The 23,682-nt window shown below is 37.8% G+C and overlaps 1 protein-coding gene across 14 annotated transcripts in view; it reads right to left on the reverse strand.

Annotated features, from left to right (window-relative positions):
- The window catches only part of TNS3 (tensin 3), a 197,588-nt gene that overhangs the window by 119,468 nt on the left and 54,438 nt on the right, over positions 1-23,682 (reverse strand). For 7 of the 14 annotated variants that reach the window (XM_030971037.1, XM_030971034.1, XM_030971038.1 and 4 more), the window contains 2 exons: positions 996-1,045; positions 470-521 (listed from right to left, as the gene is read on the reverse strand). In XM_030971037.1, the coding sequence (XP_030826897.1) occupies positions 470-521; positions 996-1,038 (95 nt within the window). In that variant the 5' untranslated portion in view covers positions 1,039-1,045. Of the gene's footprint in view, positions 1-469; positions 522-995; positions 1,062-12,645; positions 12,667-23,682 lie in introns of those variants that run through there. The other 7 variants (XM_030971044.1, XM_030971040.1, XM_030971041.1 and 4 more) reach the window with 3 other exon arrangements.

Here is a 23,682-nt window from a genome sequence, read left to right on the forward strand (position 1 = left end):
ATTTGTTAGTCAAATAGAAATGTATAGGTACTTCTGTCTGTACACATCTCTCTGTAGAACTCTGCAAATGCTTTACAAATTGGAAATTTGACCAGCAATCTGTAAAACACTGCAGATCTTTAAGCCTGCTCTGAGTAAAACTGAAGTGAATCTAAAACCAGTCCCCAAAAAACAACAGACATGAATGTAATTAAAATAATTTCACGGGTTAGTCTGCAAATACTTCTCTTTCTTTTCCAGGTGAGGGAACTTTAACACAACTCTGTCCTTCTTAATAAAATATCAGAAGATCAGCTCAGTAAATATGTCTAGTTGTTTTCTCACAAAGGCATTGTAAAAATGGAACTTGCATGGCAGATCATATCTTGCAGAAGACTGAACTCACAGAAATCATAACCACAAATACCAAAGCCTAAGCCCACCTCCACACCACATAACGCTGCTACATAAATTTGAAAGAAATACTTGCCGTGATACTTTGTCACAACTGAAAGATGAGTTCTTAAAACACTGCTGGAATTCTGGAACAAAGAAAGCAGAAGAATCAATCCAGAACCTTAACTTGCTGTCACTGATGTCAATGTTTCTATCTTTTTTCCTCATTTATGATGCGAAAGACTATAACAACAAGAGGATACAAGAGGATCATTGCCCTATGTTTTGAATGCAAACACTGTGGTTATGCCCAAGTTTTGTCTAACTTTCTACTACTTTTTCCATCTCACTACTGCCAGAAAAGTCTTTTGTGACATTTTTAGTGCTCTTCTTGGTATTAAGATTAGAGATTGTATAAACCTGCAAAAGAAGTTCCTCTCCACTGATTTTCTTATGACAATATTGAAATATATACTTCTGTATCAGACTCCTGAGAATTTATTCTTGAGAATGTGTAGTAGTTTACTTTTGTAGTTCCATTTCTTCAGTAATAGTAACTATGAATGAAAAAGTGTAAAAATATACTCCCACATGAACCATAGTAATAGAATTTGTCTCACCTAATTGTAGTGGTCTTAGATTAAGCTCCAGTGTTATTGTCATCCAAGCTCTGTATGTAACAGAGAGAAAGAGACATCTGGAGGGGGCAGTATCCCTTCCTTCTAGGACAGGTTTAAAAAGAAAAAAAGTCTACCAAAAGACAGCTACTGCTATACAAACATTAAACAAAAATAAATAATATTATTCAATTTACATTTAGCCATTTCTATATATACTTTTTTAGCTTGTGTATATTTTATTTTATGTACTTTTTAATTCATGTGTTTTGTATATTTTTTAATTTAGCACTTAGATACAGATATATTTTGATACAGAAAATCAGAAGTTCAATTTAGTATCATGCATCAGTAAATCAATAAGAGAAAGAGTACTCCTTCCTCTCCCTGCCCTGAATTCATGCTTAATATACAAACACATGCACATAAAAGCTTATTTATCAAGAGTTAGAGCTGAAAAACTGATAAACCCTAGCAATTTTGGCTATACACAAGTATTCCCAAACCAAATAAACTGTGTTTGAATGGAAGACGTCTTAGAACTTTCCATAAAATGATGCTGAGTATCAAAATCTGGGAATAACTAAGACACATATAAGCATGAAAGTGACACTTTTTCTTTCAGAATTTCTCAAAGTTAACTGTTCTGGCAAATTTTAAAGCACAACTGATGGCATAAGGTGCACCTCATCTAAGCGTTTGGTCCCAGTTTCACTAGCTTCTGTCTTTACTTAGACAACAGAAGAGGAGGAAACTTCATGGTATTTTCAGCCTCTTTTTACCCAATCCCTTAGAATTTTAAAGGCTTTAGATAATATACCATGGGTGCCAAAACAAGTAAATAACTATAACTGAAATTCAAGACATAGCTTTTGGTGCATTTTGTTTTGGTTTTGTAAATAGAAAGCAATTAGAAGCAGGACTCTACACTTCCTTGGTTTTTGTTGGTGACAAATGTATCCATTGCTTAGAAGTACTTCTTCAATTTACTAAAAATTTGATGACTAAACTGTCATGTATCCTGAATAATCAGACACTTAAAACAGCTTCCTCTGGTAAGAAAGTTAGTGATAAAATCATTCTCTATTTCACATTGTTGTGCCAGATAAACTGGAATAAATCCTAGTAGCATTCAGTGTTTAAGCATATGAACAATAACATAATGCAAACCACTAGCAAAAAAAACCATTAGTGAGATATATATTTACTGTATGCATGCTGTGTCACCAAACCATCAGAATACACGTTTCCCCAAACAGGATTCAGCAGCATAGGGCAGACAATCCTTAAAGGCAAATCATCTCCATCCAAGTGAAAACAAACAAACACTGTTTTCTGCTTGCTATACACTGGAAGGATAATGGCAAAAAATTTGACTAACCTTCGAAGACAGCAAATGCCATCTGGCATATCCCAGAATGGACAATTACACAGAAAATCTCACAAAACTACGTATGATTTTCATTTCCTGACAACTAACAGCAGTAGAGAAGATGCAGGGCAAGGAAAAACAGTGGTTCCATATGGAGTGTTTTAATCACACCTGGCTAAAAATTTAGAGTTGCAACTACAATAGATTCAGTGAAACTAGTGCTTGATATGTTGCGAGTAGGACAGACCACCCTGAGATTATTCTTCCGTTAATTTCTCCCCATGATTCTTGTTCCCCTGCTTCCCTGGGAATGCCTCGCAATGCTGCCATAACCTGTACATCTGACAGTATAACCAGTCATATAAGAAACAGTTTTCAATAAAGTAAACACCTTCTATTCAGCTATTTATTCAGTTTTAAGCAATTTTGATATTCCAAGCAATACCACATAGAAGTTATCTCTTCATAAGCAAGTGCAAGGAACCATTTGGTCAAATTTACCTGAGTTTGTATGAAGTAAGCAAGTAGAGGCAATAGCTTCTCAACAAACAACCACCTTCTCTCCAGTAACAGATTTGAATTAATAAGCAGATTCATTGCATCCAAGGTACTGGGTCATTGCCCTTTTCCAGAAAAAACTCAAGCCATACAACTCTCTCCTTTGACACATTCTCTATTCCTTCTTTCACTGCCACTGGCTCCTGCACCTAGTACTGGCCTCATCACAGAGCCTGTGATGCCAACTTTCTCAAAAATTAAGTCCTCAGACAAAACCACCTGTATTGGTTTTGCACAGCCTGGTTTTTGGTAGCAGGGGAGCCACAAAGATGGCTCCTGTGGGAAGCTGCTGGAAAAGTCACAGGTTTTGCTCCTAGTCAGAGAAGAGGAGGAAGTGAGAACGTGTGAAGGAAAACAACATGGCAAAACCAAGGTCAATGGAGAAGGAGGGAGAAGATGTGCTCCAGGCGCTAGAGCTAAGATTCCTCTGCAGGCTGCAGTGAAGACCATGGTGAAGCAGGTTGTCCCCCTGCAGTCCATGGAGGATGTAGAGATCCACCCGCAGCCCATGGGGGAGGTGTACACGTCAGAGCACGTGCCTGTCCTCCAGGCATGTGGATGCCTAGAGGAGGCTGTGATCCAGTGGAAGACCCAGTGGAAAGAGAGGGTCCCTGCTTCCAGGCTGCAGCAGCCTGTCCCTGGAAGAGTGCACCCCATGGAAAGAGTGACCCATGTCACAGCAGTTTTGGAAGGACTGTGCTCATTGGAGGGACTCACACTGCAGCAGGTGCAGAAGGCTGCTGCTCGTGAGAGTGGACCCAGACCAGAGTTCACGGAGAACTGTCTCCCATGGGAGAGACCCCACAGTCTCACAGGGGAAGGACTTCTCTCCCAGGGCAGCAGGAGAAAATCTCGGTTATGAACTGACCAAAATCTCCATGCCCTGTCTCCCTGCGCTGTTGGCGGGAAGGAGGGAGGGCCTGGGTGGAAACAGTGTTTTAAGGGCTTATTTTACTCTTCATTGTCTTCCTCTAATTCTGTTAGTAATAGATTTCACTTTGCAACCTTAAGTTGAGCCTGTTTTGTCCTTGAAGTGTTTTCTCCCACTCCTTATCTAAACTTGTGAAGCCTTCATCAACGTTTTTTCCTTCTCCTCTGCTCACCTGTGGCAGAGGAGGGTGAGCAAGTGACTCTCATGGGTGCCTGGCACTGGGCCAGTGTCAAACCATGACACCATCCCAGAGTCCCTTACAACCACGACATGATACAGAAGCTAAGAAACAGTCCCATATTTAATTCTGAATCATTTTCACCAGCTCACAACAGTACCTAGACATATGTTTCCCAGTACAGCCTGCTCTCAGTGCAAGTGTAGAAAGTGATCCAAGCAGTCCAATTAAACTAAAGCACAGATTGAACAAAGTGGACTTTTGAGATCAGCCCTGTTTATTCACCTTCTTCTGACACCAAAGAGGGTGAATTTCTTAATGGATTTCCTGGCTTGCTTCAAATAGCAAGCTTGTGCTTGTCCCACACAACAAACAGCATCTCATATCTTTATAATGTTACTTTAAGCCGCTTCACAGCTTCAGAGCAAAAACATGACAAAGATCATGTATAGGCCATCTCACACCATGTGGCACAGAGACGGCATTGAGACAACTTTTCCACAAGTCCAGAAATAGAAGGAATAGGAAATAACTTTTCTGCTAAATCTGCATCCCCTGTCCTATTCTGAAAGGCTTGAGAAGGCTTCTCAAAGAAATTGAGGCAATCAAGTAAAAAATGATGCCTGCAAAAAAAAAGTATCTGTAAAAAAAGTCATTATCTCAGGTAGATGATGATTTTCAACTTTCCAAAGAACAGAATAAGGAAACTTGGCTTACAGCCAGTAGGCTTACATACCTCATTAGGCTTACACAGTTCATAGGCTAAAATCCTCTGTAATAGAGCTTCTGACACCAGAAAGATTATGAAAAAGACAAAGGATGAAGGTGTGGGAAATAGTAAAGGTAAGAAGATTTCTAGAAAGCTGTAAAAGCAGGCCTTAGAAATAGAAAGAACATACAAAAAAACACTTTTTAACACAGTTGTTTAGTCTTCAGGCAACTTTAAGAAGGAACAAAAGCAGAATTTGTGAGTTGAAATATATGGGAAAATGTTTTGCCAAAAAATAGCTTATGAAAGGTATAGAGCAAAATCGAGTGTTACACTGGTGCTGGCTAGCTTTAATTGCTTCTTGCAGTGTAGATCTGCCTGTAGAACAACCAAAAACAAGTGTTTGGGTGATCTTAGCCAAGGCAGCAGGCTCAGATACCATATGCCTGTCCAATTCAAACCCAGAAAAGCCTTTTTCAACCTGTCTAGTCAGTGTGCCAGTGAAAGATTAGCTGATACCCATATATTATGATCCCTTGACCAAAAAACAATAGTAAGTCAGGTGAAGTTGCCAACGGGAGCAATCCTGTAGTTAATTGGGACATTTAGACTAAAGAACTTCCTAAAGCACGTTCCGAACCCCAAGAATTGAAGATTCTTAGTTCCTTAACAATAGGTTTCCGTCTTACATTTGCAGATAGCAATTGGCAAGACAATGATCCCCCAAAATACAATGTCACTCCCAATTACCCTGCTTACAGAAGCTCGAGCTTTTGGTGTAATTACTCAGGTAGTTGGGGTGGACTTTCTGGGGCTGAACAATATCCAAGACAATTACCAAAAGGATATTAGTTCATTTGTGGAGATAGGGCTTAGCAAAGCATTCCATCACGCCTTGAATGTAGTCCATGCAGTATTAGACAACTTACTGTGCGAGCACCTAGTACTAAAACAGTCATTAAGAAAAAACAGAGAGGAAAAAGATTCACCCATCAATATGAAGAAAATTGAAACAGTGATTTTAGGCCCCAGAAAGCTGTGAAAAGAGTTTCAGCAGGTTTGCTTCTATCGCAACTTACTTCTGCCATGGCAGTGAAACGGTTAGATTGAGTTAGATGTTGGTTGAGTAAACAAACCAATGCCACTTTTGCAATTAGTGATATGCTAATAGATGTCAGCAGTGTTTGACGTACTACCCTTCAAAATAGAGCAGCAATTGATTTTCTTTTACTGGCACATAGACATGGTTGTGAGGAATTTGAAGGATTGTGTTATATGAATCTGTCTGACCATTTTTAATCCACTCACAAAAGCATACAAAAGCTGAAAGATCTAACAGCTCGAATCAAAGAAGACAGTAGATCATAGACAATTTGTTCAAAAGATAGAGCTTTACACCTTAGTTAAAGAAACTTTGTAAAATAGATTTATATGTGTTATTAGTTTTAGTGGCAATACTAGTAATAGTACCTTATATACTTCAGTATGTGCAACAAATGATAGACAAAACTATCAAAGAAGTTTTTATTGTACAAGAGAAAGATATAAGAAATAGAATCACAGAAAGTTCTCAAGATCTTACAGAGATAGTAGATGCAAGTATAGACATAAATGAAGGCTTTAAATTAAGAACAAACGAGACTTATTAGAACAATAAATAGTAACTACTACCAGATTTTACTTCTATTCTTTGAATAGACCAGATTTTTTACAGCATTAAAATTGCTGTAGTGTAAAATAGCAACACTTAAAATAAGCAAGAGAAGTGCCTCAAACAAGCAAAAAGAAATATGTATTATAATTGAGCTATGTAATGCAAGACAGTTAATAAACTGCAAAGTTAAGAAAGTTACTTTGTAATTGTACCGAGAGAGGGAAATGTGGGAAATAGTAAAGGTAAGAAGATTTCCAGAAGGCTGTAAAAGCAGGCCTTAGAAACAGAAAGAACAGAAAACCTAAGAGCTAGCTGCAGCTGCAAAGTCTGAAAGTAGAAAAAGTTATAATAGCACAGCAAGCAAGGACATGAAACAATAGCTTGAGTTTTAGGCTTGGCTAAGATAGACCTTAAGACTGCAGGAAAACAGTGCAAGCAATGCTATGCTTAGCAAGATAGTAGAAGGTTTTAAGCTTAATAATGGTGTATGGTGTATAGTTAATAGAAAGCATACAAGCAAGCATTCTGTGAAGCAGGTGTACATGTTCTTTTAGTGATTGGCTAGCACAATTGTCTGTAAGCTTTTGCAATATGCTATTGGCTAGAAAGTTTTTTAAATGCTTTGTAACAAAGAAATCTTTGGCTGCTGCTGGCAGTATATGAGCAGTTGCCATCTTCCTATTGTCTTAACTATGTAATGAGGCGTATGCTGCAATAAAGCTCAAGGATTGTATCCCAGCAGTCCCGTCCTGTTAGTGAAAAACCCCAACAGAAAAGGGAGTTCAGTTTTGCCCCAGACAAATTCATCTGCATTTCTGCAGTACACCGAGTTACTACACAGCTCTGGAAAAGTAAGTAAATCAATATGTTACCTACTAGTTTCCAATACCAAAGTAAAACTAGACCTGTGGGTCACACATGGGCTTAGAAATCCTATGTGGGATTATGACTTACCCCTTTTGAGACTAGAATCAAGGATAGACTAAGGAAGCTAAATGAAAAATCAAGCAGTTGCCTTTCCTAAGACCCAGTTGCTGGCCTTGAACTGCAATACAATAGTATTAGTAGAAAGTCATAGTATCTGCTTAAAAATTATCTCAGCAGAGTATAAGAAAACCTGGTTTCAAAGACTGGGCTAATCTAAACAGCTGAGTCAGCTGTACATCAACCATATATATGTTCCTTTGAGGAACTGCACTACTGCAAACTCAGAGCTCCAAGATCTGGCATGCATTCACGTAGCTCATCTGTTTCTCTCCTGGGCTCCCTCTTGAATGAAAGAATTGAGAGGCATAAGGATGGATGAGTAGAAACCAACTATCTGAAATATCAATCAATGACTTAAAAATATCAGAACATTTTGAAAGAATGACATGTATCTACTTAGAATATAAGTATTTTATTTGTGCCCATTTTTAATGGTGCTATAAGCAACAGAGTATTTGATTAGCTAATCTGCATGGTGAGCAACCAATTACATTGGTTTTACACAGATTTTAATCATCTTATGAAACTCTTTTTTCTGTGTGATTGTTCACCATTCAAACAGCATAAATAAAAATACAAAGAGAGAGACTCATCAGCAAGATACCTGAATGCATTTGAACCAGATCTGTGATGTATTTTCATTCCTCGAGCCATGGACAGGAATCAGAAGAAATTTTCCAACCTATTCCAAGGCACAGTGTAACTGTTCTATACACTCCAGCATTCTGCAGAAAAAGGGCAATGAACTACATTGATCGTTGGACTGCTCACCATAATAATTCCTACTGACACAGTGAAACATGTTTGGATGTTTTGCATGAGAACCAGAATTTGCATAATCTTTTGACTTCTGGCTTTAGAATGATTCCAAGTGCAGAAAATATTCATGGTTTGTAAATAAAAGTATCTCTGTGCTATTACGTATCAATTCCTGTACTAAATATAAATATTAATTTAAAATATTGTTTTAGTTGACTCCACAGAAGAGATTTATTTCTACTGCAAGCAGCTATTTGTTTCAGAGCAAATTTAGTTTTGTTTTGTATACTGTGGTATAAAAATCCTGATCCGTTCCCCTCCATAATGTGACAGCAGGAATCCAGACAGATGTGACCCTTGCAAATGGCAGTGTCCACAGAACTTATAAATCCCAGCTTGCTTTCTCTCTCTCTCTTAGCAGCTGGCAAAGCTGCTCCCATGATTCTTTCATGGGAGCTCCACTTCAGCCAAAACTGCCAGGCTTCCCAAACAAGTTCCTGTAGGGCTTTGTAGTCCACTTCAATTTTTAAAAAGTTTGTTGGGCCCTGGGATATAGAGTCTTACCTACCAATCTGCCAGGGCAAGAAGGAAAAAGGAAAGCCTTCAGAATGGATCTCCTGAGTTTCTCTCAGATCTAGTTAAGATGAAAATGATCAGAACTGAAGTTAAACTTTCACCACAAATTTAGACCACCTGTTAACTAACAGAAGATTATGTGCATACAATTCTTGAATAGAAAGTGACAGAATCATTTCTGCTAGCCTTTAGCTGAAACAAGAAGTTTGATTTATTTGTTTTAAATATGATAATATTAAGAATAAAATAACATTCCATGAGGAAGGCCTTTAAATGTAAGAAAAGGCACTTTTGATTTCCCAAGTAAGAATGTGCTATCCATGCCTCAGAGCTACCCTAAACACTAGAAAAAAGCTAACAAAATTTTGAATTCTAGGTAGTGTCACAACTGAGGCAAAACTGTCTTGGCTGATGTTTACACACCTTTGCTATAAAGCAATAAGAGCTGACACTAGAAATATTCCATTAGCAGACACATTGCCAGAAAAAAGCAAGAGAGGTTTTCTTTCCTGGACCAGATTCCATGAAACAATACGCAAAGGAGAGAAGAGAAACAAGAAGCAATTCCAGAGACAACAAACAGTTAAAGCAGTTTCTTACAGTTTAGTTAATAAAAAAAAGGAGAACAAGCACAGCACAAAGTTAGAAGGAAGAGAACAGAAAGATGCACCTCCCATTAGCACAACACAGATGGGATGCGTGCTGCAGTCACAGAATGAGACTTGCAAAAGCCTCATCCAAGCCTCATCTCATGGCTGCATCCAGCCCCACTGTCTGGGGACAGCATTCTGTGAATCACCCAGCCTCGCAGCTTTACATCTCCTCTCTTTTCCAAATAGACATCTGTGTTTCAGATTGGACCTTTCTTCTGCATGTCAATCCATGTCAGCCTTTGCTCCTGGAATATACTGGTCCATAGAAAGTAACTAATGACAATTTCAGGAAGCTCACTAATGGTCAAGTAATAGTCAATGCAAAACACAATAAGACAAAAGGCAGAGCTGAAAAAAACATTGCTTGCTATTAAAGCTGAATTCAAAATGGCTGTGCACAAACTATTATATGTACAGAAGAAAAAGTCAAGGAATGATCTTGGCTTGTGTAACAACCAAGATCAACCTTGTGAAACAGAAACCAGTAGAAACTCTGAAGTATTCAGATGTAATACAAAGTTGCTAAAAACTTCCAACTAGCAACAAGATCAGAGAGTGATATCACTATTTTGCTTCACATTTGTTTCACTATAAGCAGCTGTCAAAACCAATTATTCATATGCAAATAACTAAGAAATATGCTCTTTTCTGATTTTTTAATTTTAGTCAATTTGTCTAGTTAAGGAGGAGAACAGTGAACTGAAAGGTGAAACAATCATGTCACTAGACATTTTAGCTGGTCTCAATATCAAATATATTCTAGCAATTAGAAATAATTCTAATTTTACTGAAACAGAGTAGATAATAGCATGGATACAACACAGAGATACCCTTGGTTGTAGAAAAACATTTATTGTCAGCTAAAGGAAATGAACTATACTGCTAATACAAATGTAACCTCTTTGAACATCTCCTGTCTACATAAGTAGTCAGGGATCAGAACTCTTCACGCCCTGCACAGAGTGGCACCAGCAGAAGCCTGCAGCACTGAACCATGGACAGCATCACAAAATAAATGCAATGCACACAGGACTAACACTGTGAAACAGACGCTCATTTATTGCAATAGAGAGTTGGTCTGAAATTGAACAATAAATCGGTGAAGACCATGTGCATCTTGCAAGTCCTTTCTTCTGTCCCTTTTTAAATTTTAGCCACATTTTCACAGTGGCAAATCAAACACCTGCATCACAATTGCCTACTAGCAGATAGTTAACTATAGACATCTCCCATAATTTATTTAGAAATCTACAAGATTTGACATCTTTGTTAAAAGGTAACTCCAAAGGACTTTAAAAGTTTTCTTTTTTGTCTTATTTATTTTACGGAAATTGTGCTAAAAGTATACTTATAAAGTGTGGTTAGTATTGAAATGGACTGTACTTCCTATTTGCAGAAATTTCTACATCAATTAGACAACTGGGTTCTACTGTACTTCAATAAATGTCACTAATACTACTTTTACCAGGAGTACTACAGCCATAGTAATAAAGGGTTGGGAAGTGGCACCTGATTTGTTTTTTAAATTACATGGCATAGCAACAGGAAAAAATATAAGCTAAAAGATCAATTTCATATTGAATACAATACAACAATTAAAACTATTCTTGCTGGAAAAAAAAATCTCTTGTCTTTCTGAATGCGTTTAAATACAATTGAGTTGATGAAGATTATAATATTTCCCTTTATTTCTCCCCTGCTTGATTTAAAAACAAGGGATGAAGAGGTCATTTCATTGTTTCTGAAAAAACTCAGTGGTGGAAAAAAACACTAATGGTCCTAATCAGAAGTTAATTTCACACAGTACAGAAACCAAAGTGCGTACTTTGAAAATGGCTAGCAACAAATGCTGTATGAAAATGTGATACAAATAAGCAGCCACAAGCAGGAAAATAAATCAGACCAAGTAAAAGAAAAAATAATAAATAAAACAGAATTATTTACACTTCTGCTTACATGATTTTTAACTATCTCAGAGTTATTAGCCTGTAAAAGGAGAAAAGTTAACATAAACTATTTCTCCAGATAGCTTAAGTACATTTTAAGAAATCCCCTCCTAATGGCATATATATACATATACACACATACACAAAAAAAATCATTCAGAAGTACATATTCATTCTACAGTATTAATAAGCTAATTACCTTTCAAACAGATATGGAAAATTAATTAGTTTTGCATTATCGTCCTGCATATTCAAGTCTATATGACAGTACTCAGCTACTGAGAGTGTTTATTCCAAGGTACAAGATCTATGGAGATGTACATTGCTAACCACTTATTCCCTTTTGCATTTTCACCCAATCTCTCATTTTATGCTTTTTGATGAAAAAAGACACTTGAGTGGACATTAATGAAGTGAACTGCTGAGAGTTTTCTGTAAGTACTGGACAAAAAAATCTTCTCAAGGCTTATAAACATGCTAAATTGTATCAATGGAGGTTTAAAACAAACCTCTCAAAAGGAAAGAGCCAATCCATTACTACAAAAAGTCTAATATTAGCAGTGGTACAACTAAAAATTGATCTCCAAATCCTGCTGTGGGAAAGATGTTTTGAACTAGAGAAGCAGTTTCATAACTGTCAAATTTTTTTGCTCACTGAAGTCCAGACACACAGTAGTTACAAATGTCAACTGGAAAGGGCTATAGGTTTTCAGTGTGTGTAAATTACAACACCTTCAAAACCTTGCTTAGTTAAATGAACCACACACAGTTTACCAGGGCATTCATCCCACATAACCATAATGCTTACAATGTGAGACTGGCTCACAGTTAATCCATGAGAATAGGCTTTGCATTTGTTTGATTTTATTACTTAAAATTTTGACTTGCCTTATTAGCTATCAAATCTCCACAGTGTTGCAAGTACAAATCTGTCAGTCAGAAGAACTAACATACAGACTGATCAGTGCTGCTAATTCAACCCATGAACCCTATTGTTTGAATCTTCCAGGTTCTTCTCAGCAGAAGACAAACAACTGTATAACTATAACTTCAGTTAATATTACTTCAGTCTTAGCACATCCACTGCTACCTAGGAAAATACACAGACTCAAATAGAAAAAGACAAAACACACAAAATACTGTTTTTGGATTCACTTGGAAATCTCCATACAAAGAGACTTCATGAGGTGCACAAGCAAAGCACTTGAGAAAACACACTGCTCACTTTGGCCCTTCACCAGAAAGTTCATACATAAGCTGAACTCAGCACCCACTCTTCCAACACAAGCCTATTTCTGTAATTGCATACAGAGACATAAATGAGACTTACACGTAATTTGTGCCACTTAAAAGGGGTTTTGTCCATGTATTTCTCAGTCTGGCATTCGATTGGTGTAGTCTGCAAGTTTTCTAGGATAGCTGTAAGGTGAAATATGGAATAAGAAGCAAGAAGCTCTTCTTCTCTTTCATTTTTAATGTTTTGAATTTGCTCTCCAGTTTGTCAAGCTTCTACTGAAATATCTATATTCTCTCATGCTGCTAGATGCAATAGCTCTCTCCACTTTAGTAATGAGGAAACACAGAATGCTAAAAGCACAGGGCTTGACACAACTATCTCAGCTTGCAGGATCACACTTTTTTGTTGTGACTTAAGGGGAAGACTGCTGAAATGAGTTGTGCTGAAAGAACCATCTCAGGTAAACAGATGTGTTTGTATACAAATGGAGTGTCTGTATGCATGTATGTAATAAGGAATTACACTCAAGCCTTCATACGCTCCCTTCACAGCTTTAAAATTGTTGCCCCAAGCCAAATATTGCTATTCCTGCTGCCTATTCATCAGCTCTAGGACTAAAATTACAAATAAACTCCTTGACTGGCTAACTTCTGTGGTACATTTGTTCGAGATGTAAACAATCCAGCTTCAAGTCTCTGACTGAACACATATGAAGAGATGCTTTGAAAGTATATTCTAATATCCAAGTTAAATATCTTAACCAAGACTATCAGCCCCATTGAGATTGAAGACTTAAACTTCAAATTCCTAAAGTTTTAGTGAAGGCTTGACATTTCCTTTGAAACTTCAACATTATTTACTACACCTTCATGGGGGGACCATTCTAACCACTCTAAGAGATAGCTGTGCCAACTATAAATCTTTCTGGTTTTAACTGCTAAAAAAAATAAAAAGGAAGGGATCACACATAAATCTATGGCACATCCAAGTGAAAAAAGTTTAGAAAAATTCATTAAAAAAAAAAGAACAGCCAAATTGATTTTACAATCTCTGTAACAGAACTGTGAAAGTCCTCCCTGCCCTCCTTCCCTATTCACCTCATGGCTGCTGTTTCCAGTTTCTGACTTCTCTTCAATTTGGAAGACATACTGCCATAGGCAAAAGGTCTGATATCTCACATGGAAAACATCACCAAATATTAAAATATCTCACTGCACCATTTTTGGGGTGTTTTTTTCTAACACCATGTGTAAAAGGAGGTTTCCATGGGGAAACTGTGATGTGTATTAAGAGAATTATTTTCCAGATGTAAAACTAGAAATCAGAGACAACAGAAGATTTGATGCCTATCACATTTCATAAGCCCCATGTGCAGATATTATACTTAAATTCAATATAAGATATTGAACACCATGATAACAGTATACTCAGTATATTATAGCTAACCTGCGTAACACATATGTATGCTTATGACTTTACTGACATCATGGAAACATACTGGGGCAGCTCCTATGACTGGAGCTTTGGAATGGAAGGGTACAGGCTCTTTAGGAAGGACAGGCAGGGATGATGAGGAGGTGGTGTCGTCCTCTCTGCGAATAAGCATGGAGCTCTACCTCATGATTGATGAGGAGCTGATTTGAAAGTTTACAGGTCAGGATGAGAGGGGAGGAGGGTAGGAACAGATGACATTATAGTGCAGGCCTGCTACAGGCCACTTGACCAGGAAGACCAATATGATGAGGCCTTCTACAGCAAAACAGAATGGCCTCAAGGGTCACAAGCCCTGGTCCTCATGGGGAACTTCAAACAACCTAGTATCTGTTGGAAGGATGACACAGCAGGACACAGGCAATCCAGCAGGCTCCTGTAACACATTGATCCCTTCCATCTCCAAGTGACAGATGAGCCAACAAGGAGAAGAGCTATGGTGGATTTTGTTTTCACTAACAAGGAGGGGGTGGTGGAGAACATGAAGCTCAAGGGAAGCCTGGGCTACAGTGACCACAAAGCAGTGAAATTCTAGATCCTTGGGGTAGTGAGGAGCATGCACATCAAATTCACTACCTTGGAATTCAGGAGATCAGACTTGCCCCTCTTTGGAGATCTCCTTGGTAGAATGCCATGGGCTTAAAGCCCTGGAGGGAAAAGGGGCTCAAGAAAGCTGGATGAAATTCAAGGATTGTCTCCTCCTGGTTCAAGAGCTATGCATCCCTACCAAGAGGAAATTGGGCATAAATTTCAAGAGGCCTGCATGGATCAACAAGTTAGATCTGGACAAACTCAAAGACAAAAAGGTACATTGTAAAAAGGTGAAGGTAGAGACTAAGAAAAACAGAAAAACTGTCTCAGCAGCCACAGAACTGACACAATCTGGCCAAGGGCATTAAAGGTAGGTTACCACAGGTATACTGGTAATGAAAGAAAGACTAGGAAAAATGTGGGTTTCATCAAGAAGGATATGGGATATACTTGGTTACCCAGGACATGGAAAAGGCTGAGGTACTCAATGAAGGTAAAGGTAGGGATTGGAAGAATGAAGAACTGTCTGCTGTAGGAGACCACAAGGTCCAAGGCCACTTAAGGAACCTGAAGGAGCGCAGGTCCATGGGACATGATGAGAAATATCCATGGGTTCTGAGGGAACTGGAAGTGGCTAAGTTACTATCCATCACATTTGAGAAGTTGTAGAATTCCACTGAAGCTCCAACTGACTGGAAGAAAATGAAACATAACCCGCATTTTTAAAAAGGGAAATAAAGAAGACCCAGGGAACTACAAACCAGTCAGTCTCACCTCAGTGCCTGGCAAGATCATGGAGCAGATCCTCCTGGAAACTAAGCTAAGGCACATGGAAAATAAGGTGATTGGTGATGGCCAGCATGGCTTCACTAATGGTAAATCTCACCTGACAAATCTGGTGGCCTTCTATGACAGCATTACAAGAACTGGCAGATGAAGGAAGAGTGACTGACATCATCTGCCTGGTCCTGTGCATTGCATTTGACATTGTCCCACACAACACCCTTGTCTATAAATTGGAGAGACATAGATTTCACAGATGGACCACTTGGTGGATGAAGAATTGGCTGGATAGTCATAGTGTTGCAGTCAATGGCTTAATGTCCAAGTGGAGACCAGTGGCATTCCTTGGGTGGCTATTGAGACTGGCACTATAACATCTTTGTCAGTGACATGGAGAGTGGGATCAAGTGCACCCTCAGCAAGTTTGTCAACACCAAGTTGTGTGATGTAATGGGCATGCTGGAGGGAAAAAATGCCATGCACAGGGACCAAGACAGGCTTGAAAAGTGGGCCTGTGTAACCTTCATGAAGTTCAACAAGGTCAAATCCAAAGTCCTGCGCCTGCCTTGAGACAATCCCAAGCATAAATATAGTCTGGGCCAAGAATGGATCAAGAGCAACCCTGGGAAGAAGGACTTGGGGATTTGGTGAATAAGAAGCTTGATACATCTCAACAACGTGTGCTTCCAGTTGAGAAAGCCAACCATATCCTGGCCTGCCTCAAAAGCAGCTGGTCAGCAGGTCAAGGCAGATTGCCCCTGTGCTCCTGTGAGAACCCACCGGGAGTGCTGCATCCAGCTCTGGGGGCCACAATACAAGAAAGATGTGAACCCACTGAAAAAGGATACAGAGGAGGGCTAAGAAGATGATCACCTCTCCTATGAAAACAGGGTTAGAGAGATGGGGTTGTTTAGCCTACAGAAGAAAGGATTCCAGAGAGACCTTAAAGCAGCCTTCCAGTACCTAAAGGGAGCCCACAAAGAAAGTGGAGAGGCACTTTTAACAAGTGTATGCAGTGGTAGGAGAAAGGGGAATGGCTTTAATGAAGGAGGGTAGTTTCAGATTAGATATTAGGAAGAAATTCTTTACTGTGAGGGTAGTGAGGCACTGGAACAGGTTACCCAGAGAAGCTCTGGATACCCATCCCTGGAAGAGTTCAGTGCCAGGCTGGATGAGGCTCTGAGCAATCTGGTCTAGCGCAAGGTGTCCGTGCCAATGGCAGGGGAGTTGAAATTAGACAATGTTGTAAGGTCCCATCCAACCAAACCATTCTGTGATTCTATGGTTCTACCTCTGCATCTCATCAATCATAGCATTTCAATATCAAACACAACAAAGCATCCTTATCGCCCCCCAATGAAGACAGCTTAAAGGAAATTAGATTGACATAGCTAGAAATAAAAACCACTTTTCCATGGAGCAAGCTAAAATCATTCCAAAACCAATCCCACCTCTCCCTCCTACCATTATTGAGGAAAATCATCACAGATTTTTGACAATGACTCCCTAAAAATGGCCTCTCTGAAGGAAAAATGAAGTCATTATAGCAAAAGATAAAATGACAGCACTTATAGTTTCTTCACATTTGTTAACTTTGTTTCACTCATCAGTAAGACTACCTTGCCCTGAACACTTCTCATTTGGATTGCCCTTTAAAGACATTGAAAACCCAATTAATTCCCCCTTTCCACCCTCAAAATCTGCCAGGTGGTGTTCTCCAAGACATTTCTCCGAGAAAAATGCCTGAGGTTTGACTCCAGCATTCAATGACATTAAATGAGAATCAAAAATAAGTTCATATGTAACACTTCTGCCACATCATTTTACTTACAATCAAGTACTAAATTTTTGCATCAATGTGAAAAACCTAAATTAAATGAAACAAGTATGATTTTTGACATAATAGAGAACTAAAACTGAATGGGATGCCAGAGGCTGAAGTTTAGTTAAGCAATAAACAAACAGAATTCACCATTATATAGCAGTCAGACCAAAGATCAGAATTTTACCTAAAGTATCACACTTGTTTCGCAGTTCTATCTGAAGAGAAGGGTCCACATAGATACATGATTCATTGTGCTTTTTACAATGAATTCTGACTATAAGAAAAACAGATTTTTAAATTAACACTAAAAGAATTGTCTTTTCCTTTTGAAAGACAAGTGGCATTCGTCGATTACATTGTAATAACTAATGTCACAGTCATTTATTATTTTAATATTTGGCTAGCATTCACTTATAGTGATGGCATTAGTACTGCCCTATCCTTTCACACATTTCAGTGTTGAAAAAGCATTTTCAGATATTAATCAGAGGCATTTTCACAAGGGACATAAGATCTGTCACTCTCAGGATAAACTATGAAAGAATAGAAAATTATGCAGATAAGCAGAAAAAAAATACACCCTGTAATGGGTATTTCCCTTTTCCACTGTGAGCTGTCAAGCAGAACCTATGCAAGCCCATTTGCTTTTTAGTGAAGTCAAACATATAAGAAAAATTTCTATGCCATCTGAAAACTATCTATACTGAGTAATCTGAAAAATCTGCATAATTTTGCTTTAGAAAAAGAAAGGTGGGATGGCAGAAAGAAGCATGCTAAACCTTGAAAGAAAATCATGCTTCTGGATTTATCTGCGATAGTAATTAGTGTTACATTTCTGAAAAGCAGCTGCTTCTGCCTTGAAAAAGTACCACACTCAGTAGAAAGGTTTGAAGTCAATTTGGAGAAAATAAACAAGCAGGCAAACTTGGCTCTGGGAACTACCAAACCTTTCCCTCTTGCTGATTCCCTGTTTCTGTTGTTTCGATTGGTCAAAGAAAGCCTCCTTTTCATTTCATTTTGGATGAACACTTGGAACTGAACATACTGTATATTATAACAAAACTTCATACTTTAATTCCTATTAAATCTTGTAATCCTCTAATATTCCTAGAAACAATGTGGGCCCTCCCTCCTGGCAAACGCAATGACCAGCTTTTGAATTGAGTGTGCCTTGCACAGCTCAACTCAGGATCACTGCATTTTGTAATTGAGGGATTGGGGGAGCCAATTCATGCAGTTTTATTCTCTGTGCTCTCTTATGACTAAGTCAAAGACTTTAATGAACAAGGCACTGACTGCACTTAAAACAGCATTTTGGAACTTCAACTCTGCATGTCTTTGAAGACCATGGCATTACTCTTGTAAGCACTTGAAATCTAAAACTAAAAAATAAACCTCATAGAAATGCATTACAAAGAAGCCCACACCAGCCCGGCTCTGGAGAACTGAAATCCAAAAAAAGTTTAAAACACAATCATGTCAAGTATTTCAAATCAGGCATCAGCTCACAGGTTTTGCCAAGAAAGTGTCATATTAGTCTGTTCTTCTGCATATCTATGACTACAAATCAAGAAATTGAGAAAGCTAGGAAAATCATTTTAAGAAGCTGAAAAGAAAAAAAGGAAAGGAAAAGCGCACATCAAAATTTAATAAAGAAAAACTGAACAGCAAGACAAAGAGAGCTTTAAAAAAAGTTTCAAAAAGTTTCAAGCAAAAGTTTCACCTTCGTTTCCTTGTGAGTTCAGGAAAGCTGTATAAACCACAAATGAACAAACATCCCTCCTTTAAACGTTTCTCCAAAGCCCACAGTTTTCATGGAGACATGAGCACTATTGTTCTGGATGGTGACAGAGCAGGAACTGAACAGACAAATACAAACCTCCACTGGATATTCCCACCTTTTGCAAACAAATCAGAGAACAGAACAAGGCTGCTGCATTTTCCCTCCCATGATGTGCAGGCATGTGCATGAGACAGGCAGCTATAGCCTGCAGCACTCCCTTAAGAACTGCTCTGGTGACAGTCTTGGAAGGAGTCAGGAAAGTTCATATCAATGGGGAAGTCTGGTAGATTTAGCATGTCCTTCACCTTCACCAAATCAAGCCTGCATATGCATAAAATGCTTGTTTTGCATGCATCTCACAGATCCTGTGAACCAAAGTTTGAATGTAGCATATAGGAAAAAAAAAAAAAGGAAGTTTCCCTAAATAATGAAGCTGGGTATGTTCCTAGTTTTCCATAAGCTTTCCACACTATTTCTTGGAAGAAGAAAGACAGGAAAACATGAGAACTAATTAGCCATTAGTCACAGACACTTATTACAAACCAAACCCACTTGATAAATTTTTCACAAAAGCTTTTACTAATGTAAGCCAGAAACCAAACTCAGAGCTGGCGGAGCAAAATCATTATATATACTGTATATGTCAGTTTCTAGCTCAGTTTAGCTACTGTCATCATACTCCACTGTGTTTGGAGGTCATGACTGACTAACCCAAATTAACATATTATATCTTCTAGTAATGAGACCTCACTTAAAATGAAATTGGAGAACGCAATTCTTCATCTACATGCACAGACTTTCCCAATACTACAAAGAATTAGTCAGCTTCCCATTTCTTAAAAGATCTCTTGCATGCCCACATTAAAAACAGATTGTGTTCCATGGGAACAGTAAATTTTGTCACATTGTTTTTCTCAAAACGTGTTTAAAAATGAATGCAGTAGGGATAAAAATTCATTTTTTCATATTCACTGATCTTTCTCATACAAAGCTTCCAGAGAGGATTGCATTCAACAGCATGAAAAAAGGAAGGAGAGGGTTCTTTAGCAACAGGGGACAAGCATTCTTTCAAACACTGTTAAGAGTACTGAATTTTCTTAAAGTTTCCTATTCTTTTCCTCGCTTTACCCATACATAGCTAGTAGTTTGGTTTAACTTTTATGTATCAACATGTATTTTCAGTTCTTAGTTTTTGAATTTGTTTTGAGAAAATATTGGCACTAGGTTTAATGTATGTAGGTGTATATATGAACTACCTTGGATTTCAAGTAAAAAATGAGATAGGCAATTAAAATGAAGCCTTTGTGACTTCACACTCACTTCTTCAGCAATTTTTTCAAGGTATGCTCCTGCTCCTTTTAAACAACCAAATGAAAAACACACACACCAAAAAAAAACCAAAGCAAACCAATCTCTACTTCTCCCACAAGTACTTTTATTCTGTTCTCCTCCTACTTTGAAACAGTACAGAGCACAATTTTACTTAATGTTCAAAATCAGGTTTTAGTTTGTTAGGAGGGGCCTGAATGTTCAAGTCTTTGATTATTCTTTCTACAGGCAGAAAAGAAGCTTGCATAATTAAGCAGAAGGGGGTGGGAATCAGAACCATTGATGCCCTTCCCCAATTTCTATCAAAATCATCAAACTTCCACTAAAAGACTTAGCAAAACACCTAAACAAACTTCAGCTTGAAGTGACTGTTATGGTAAAATATACTTTACAAGTATGTGTCCATTTAATCTGTCCGCATTATAACAGCAAGATATGACAAGTGGTATTTAAGTGGCAGACTAGAGGCATGCAAAATTCTTTGGTAACCATTTGGAAAAAAAACGTAAGGAAAAAAGGGGAGGGGGAGGAAGAAAGGCTATTAAGGTTAAATCAGAAATTTCTGTGCTGAAGATCACTTTTTAAACGTGTCTTAAAACTGACACGTCATGCAGTCATAAGGACCATTCATCAATGAAGTCATTTTAAGATAAGAATTCATGTATGTAGGAGGTTTGGGCCTTCGCACATTTCTTTACTTCAAGAAATTTGGCAGCATAGGTGATGGGACTCTGAGGAATTCAGATTTAGTCTGCTTTATTCTTTTCAAAAATACAGTCTCATGAAGGACAAAAAAGAAATTCAGTGAAGAAGACTAGCTTACTGCCCTTTTGAAGCATCTTAAAATACCCTAGACTATTTCCTGGAATCCAAAAATTATCTCTAAAATAATATGATTCCATTGGCTTTCCTTTTCATTTTTATCTTTTTTAAGTAATAGATGAAACAAGAAGTATTCAGAGCTTTACAGTTAGGGCCTAAGCCTTTTCTTATTTCGACAGCACTAAAGACTTAAGTTGTCAGCATTTTTTAAAATTAAAAACATTAATTTAAGAAATACTATCAACTGAGTAACTAACAATCTTTCAAAATACAATCCAATATTCCAGTAAAGACCATTTAAACAAATCTACCATCTTTGATTTTTATCTAATTTTAGAAGTACTATACAAGCTCACTCAGCTCTAAGGTAAAAACAAACAAACATAGTGACCATGACACTTTTTTCCCCTCTTTTTTTTTTCTTCAGTTTTTCGGTTAAGCTATAAATCTCTGCAATGAAAGACCATTCCCACAAATAGGCCATTGTTTCTTCATGAAATAAAATTAAGTGCAACACAATACATCATCTTTGCTAAACATTTGAATTGAATTAACAGAGCTAGACTAACATCATCCCACATTCTGAGGAATGTGCAAATGTGCATGACACCATTAAGTAGTGTTAGAACACAGGAACTGCTTTATATTTTAACACCTGAAAGCCCAAACAGCTGCATTGAGTTGATATATCAGGCTCCTGATGTCATTACAAAGCTTCAAGACGTGGTTCACAAGAAATGGGAACAGCCAGTTTGGTAATAGACAAAAGAAAATATGCAATAAAACACACATTTTGAAGAAAAATAACATCTGTGAATTTCATCAGGCTTCAAGAAATATGTCACTGAGAGTCTAACTACTATCTTGCCAGTTTAAGGAGCGCAATATAGGCAATCTTTACATTGACTAAATAGATGCAACACTGATTTAAAGAAGGCATATGTATTGTTTATTCATGTGAAGACTGAAAGGTTGGAATTCCTTGGCTGGAGTGAATGGGGATAAATCCATGGTTCAGCAGCAAGTTACGATGCCACAATGTTTTAATTTGAATAGATGTTGCCCTCCCTATTATCTAAGCCTCTCAACTGCTTATTCTTGATCTTGTCAAAACTTTACACTCAAAACAGTTGTAAAAGAAATTGCTTGCACCTATTCCTTCTTCAGAACAACAGAACTTTTCACTAAATAGAAAAAAATTACTTGTGCTGAACAAAGACTCCTAATATAAAAATGTCACCACATTACACACCAAAAGCAAACCACACTATTCAATCTCACTCTTAGCAATAAAACATATTGTATACTGTATAGTGAAAATATTTCACCTACAGATATCCCTGCAAGAAATTTAAACAGAATTCCACTCCTTCTGCCCAAACTAGTAAATTTTATTTGGTGGCTGAATACACCTCTGTCCACATTCCTGCTAGTAAACTAAAACAGGTTAGGCCAGTTATGCCATCTACACTCTTAACATGCCAGCAGGTCACAGAGTCCATTGGGACTACATTATCAGCATTGCCCCATGCACACATAAACCAAGTTCACATAAACCAAGTTCAATCAGAATTATTAATGACTAGTAACATATCCCACAGGTCGCTATATCTTTAAAATTTCTTCTGAACCACAGTAACTGGTTTTCCACTTCAGAATCAATACTTGGGTTGTGTGCACAATACAAAAGAAAGAAACTGCAGTTGCCAGTATGCCCCTAATACTGTGAGCTACAAAGAAAAGGTTTCTTTTAATAATTCTTCTTTTAATAATTTTAGCAGTGATGCTATACAAGATCCTCAGACTCTGATATGGGTTAATTACTGGGTAAAATCTAGGAGAGATCTTGAATGCATTGATACTCACATTCCTCATAATACCAGAAATCACTGATTTCGGTTTCCAGGCTTTGCTTTACAGGATAATAATTTTAAAGGCACATTTTGACTTCTGTGATTCATGATAGGTAAGTACCATTACCTCTATTTTTCCAGCAGGGAAATCAAGACACAAAAATGTACAAAGTAACTTGGCCAATTCACAAGCAGTGCAGAAGTGAGATGTAGGATTCCTAGTTGCCAGTGGTTGTATCACTTACCTAAAATACATAGAGTTCTTAGCTGACACTGGTGCATCAGCTGTTGGCTGCTTAGTCCTAGTAATGATACTAGCAGCTGCCAGTGCTGGTTCAATAAGTAACTGTTACAATCCATCTTCCGAGTATCACTTATATTACCCTTGGAGCTAAAATAACCAAATACAGTATTTCAAGCCAGAAAAGGCTTAAGGTTTTCCTATCCTAACCAAGCATGGGCTCCAAGAGGAACAAAAAATTAAGAGGTCCCAAATAAATCTTACACTACTTGTACCTCTAAATTTACATGAGACATGAGTATGTTGAAACAAATAATTACTGGAGTATTTTTTATAGTATAAAACACACAAAAGCACAAAACACGTGGCTTCCTGCATGGGACAGGACACAGTAACAAGCTTCAGGAACAGACCCTTGATTTGCTAAGCCTTCAGAGAGGAACGTGATAGCACAGTACAGAAATAATAAGAG

This window comes from Camarhynchus parvulus, chromosome 2 (assembly GCF_901933205.1).
Source record: "Camarhynchus parvulus chromosome 2, STF_HiC, whole genome shotgun sequence".
NCBI lineage: Eukaryota > Metazoa > Chordata > Aves > Passeriformes > Thraupidae > Camarhynchus > Camarhynchus parvulus.